The 3,219-nt window shown below is 41.1% G+C and overlaps 1 protein-coding gene across 8 annotated transcripts in view; it reads right to left on the reverse strand.

Moving 5' to 3' along the window:
- The window catches only part of RUBCN (rubicon autophagy regulator), a 78,207-nt gene that overhangs the window by 33,521 nt on the left and 41,467 nt on the right, over positions 1–3,219 (reverse strand). For 6 of the 8 annotated variants that reach the window (XM_032264244.1, XM_032264241.1, XM_032264238.1 and 3 more), the window contains exon 3: positions 1,311–1,313. The exons of the other annotated variants lie outside the window; for them this stretch is intronic. In XM_032264244.1, the coding sequence (XP_032120135.1) occupies positions 1,311–1,313 (3 nt within the window). The remainder of the gene's footprint in view (positions 1–1,310; positions 1,314–3,219) is intronic. 8 annotated transcript variants of the gene reach the window in all.

The following is a 3,219-nucleotide window of genomic DNA, read 5'->3' on the forward strand; positions in this document are numbered from 1 at the left end:
AAAAAAAAAAAAAAAAAAAAAAAAAAGTTATAGAGTGATATATATAATACAACCTTGATATTTAAAAAAAAAACACATAAATACATAGAAAAAATAAGAAAATATACCTAAACGTTAGAGTGGCTATTATTGGTTAGTGTTGGGATTATGGGTGGTATTCACTTTCCTCTAAAGTCTTTTTGGTTTTTTTCTGAATTTTCAACAAAGGAAATATATTACTTACATGTTAAGAAAAAAAAAAAAAAAAGAGGTCTTTTTTATTATTATTGATTTTTTTAATTGGACTATCTATGTTGCCAAGAACCAGTTGTTCCTTGTTGGTGGCAAAAGGGGGAACCCTTTCACTTCTACTCAGCTCAACAATCTCAGGAGCTAAATGTCTCCATATTTCTAAGCAACAGTAAAGACGCTATCAAATATGCCTTGCCTTATGGAAGGACTAAAAAGGCAGCCCAGATGCATGCAGGAAAAATGAGATCCCTCTAAGAATATGATCATGATGTTACAGCTTTCCTAAGATCCTGAGTGATTTTTTTAAAAATACAACTCACATTCCGTAACACATCCTTTTGAAAGCACAGAGGGGACATGACCAGCATGAATCATTCCATGAGTCCCTCCTCCCACAAGGGCACAACACCAAGAATAGCTCCGTGATGACGCAGCAGCCTGAAACCTTTCAAAACCTTCGTCTTTCAAAGGGAGGAAAGGGAAGGGAAAGACAAGTTCTTGACACGGACTTTAATTCTTAGATCTTCACAAGGCAAAGCAGCAGCAAGGAAACTGGCATGGATCTTTTGTTTTTGATTCTTCCCACTAAAGCCGGCAGGTGCTAAATGTGTGTGTATACATACGACAAACCTGCCTGATTTGCGCTGCTTCTGATTATGAACACTACTGGGGTTCTCGGAAGGATAGGAGGAATGTCAAAAAGGAGACAGATGGTAAAATGAAAACAGATGAAAAAATTAAAAATACTACTGCTATTTTGCAGATGACCATAAGCTTTGATATTTTTCATTCTGATGACCAGATACTGTCACAGATATTATCACTTTTTTTTTTGAGACGGAGTTTTGCTCTTATTACCCAGGCTGGAGTGCAATGGTGTAATCTCAGCTCACTGCAACCTCCACCTCCTGGGTTCAAACGATTCCCCTGCCTCAAACTCCCAAGTAGCTGGGATTACCGGTGCACACTACTACATCCGGCTAACTTTGTATTTTTAGTAGGGACTGGGTTTCACCATGTGGGTCAAGCTGCTCTTGAACTCCTGAGCTCAGGTGATTCACCCACCTTGATCTCCCGACGTGCTGGGATTACAGGCATGAGCCGCTGTGCCTGGCCAGACATTATCACTTTTAATAACAAGGTATGTGAACAGTGTTTTGCATCTATCAAGCATCTTTCATTTGAGAGTCTCACTGACTTGACTTACGTTTCTCTTTGAGGCACAGATGGTGAAACTGTCATGTAATACGTGATTACTCTAGATGACAGCTTAATATTAGTAACAAGGCCCAAAAAAGAACCCGTTTGCTATTAGGACACAAGTATCTGACCCACTGAATAGCAGTACCACTAATCTGGTAGCTATTTCGGTCAGCAGCCTGGGAAACTTGCATTGAGTTTCTTTTCTGTAAAACACGTTGGCATGATTCCCAACTTTCTGACTTGGGAGACAGTAGGTCAATGCCACAAATAAGTGTAAAGAACATCAAGAAAAAGGGCAATCTCATGAGAGAAAACAAGTTTAATTTTGGTCATACTGTGCTCAGCCTTGAAAGACAGACAGCCAGGCAGCAATGTGCAGGAGACAGGTGGTCCTCTGGACCTAGAGTTCAGCAGGTGCCTGAGGCAGGGATCGTCAATGGGTGAGAGAGGGTGCAAGCCAAGTGGGTGAGACTGCTTCAGGAAAGCACACAGAGCAGGACAACAGAAGGGCACACGGCAGAATTCCATTTAAAAAAATGCCAAGAGGAAGGAATTCCCCGGAAAGAAACTGAGGATGGTCACAGAGGTAGGACAATGTCTCTGTAACACCAGAAAATAATGTAATACAAGTCAAGGTATGACAACGGCCACGGTGTTGAACACAGGATGACGTTTAAAGAAGTGTTCATTGGGTTTGATAATGTGGATTTCATTTTATTTAAATCGCAGTGTAAGATCACCAGTGCTAAGGACAGAAATCAGATTTTGGTGGGTCGATGTGTTTTGCAAATTCCAGTGTTCTTATTTTTTTCCAGAGGACTACAGCTAACTGAAAACTAAAAAAATAAAAGAAACATATCTTCTGTGCCCCAAACAATGCTAGGCAAATTTGCATGCCATTTCATTTAATTTTTCCATCAACCTTTATTTATATTATGAACTAAATACTGTTATCCTCATTTTTATGGATGAAAAGGGCAAGGCTCAAAAAAGTTAATATTCCCTAATAATTGACTGACAGCTATGTTTTTTAATGCTTTTCATGCATTTTCTCATCTCATTCTTACCACAACCCTGAGGTGGGTGGTAGTGCTACCTTCTCATCTTACAAGTGAAGAAACATGGGAGGCCGAGGCAAGCGGATCACCTGAGGTCGGGAGTTTGAGACCAGCCTGGCCTACATGGCAAAACCCAATCTCTACTAAAAATATAAAAATTAGCTGGATGTGGTGGTGCATGACTGTAATCCCAGCTACTCGGGAGGCGAGGCAGGAGAATCACTTGAACCCAGGAGGCGGAGGTTGCAGTGAGCCAAGATTGCGCCACTGCACTCCAGCTTGGGCGACAGAGTGAGACTTAGTCTCAAAAAAAAAAAAAAAAGAGGAAATAAAGACAAAAGAGTTATAATCTGCCCAGCACCGCACAGTTAATGGTGAAGCTAAGATTAACATGTGAGCAGTCTGACTCAAAAGTCCACAATTCTAACTACTATGTCACTTTATTTGCCATGGACCTGAGCAACAAGTCTAGATTTTGATCTAGGTTCTAATAGATTCCAAAGACTCTTGTCAATCTATCAAACAATGTTGCCTCGATATTCCTAGAATGGTACTTTATGTTGTTTTGGGTTTGCTTTACTTTGAGACAGAATCTCACTGACACCTAGGCTGGAGTACAGAGGTACAATCATAGCTCCCTGCAGCCTCAGCCCCCCAGGCTTCTGCAAGCCTCTCACCTGAGCCTCCTGAGAACCCCCCAGGCTTCCGCAAGCCTCTCACCTCAGCC

Source organism: Sapajus apella, unplaced genomic scaffold (genome assembly GCF_009761245.1).
Source record: "Sapajus apella isolate SASKATOON/1434 unplaced genomic scaffold, GSC_monkey_1.0 scaffold143, whole genome shotgun sequence".
NCBI lineage: Eukaryota > Metazoa > Chordata > Mammalia > Primates > Cebidae > Sapajus > Sapajus apella.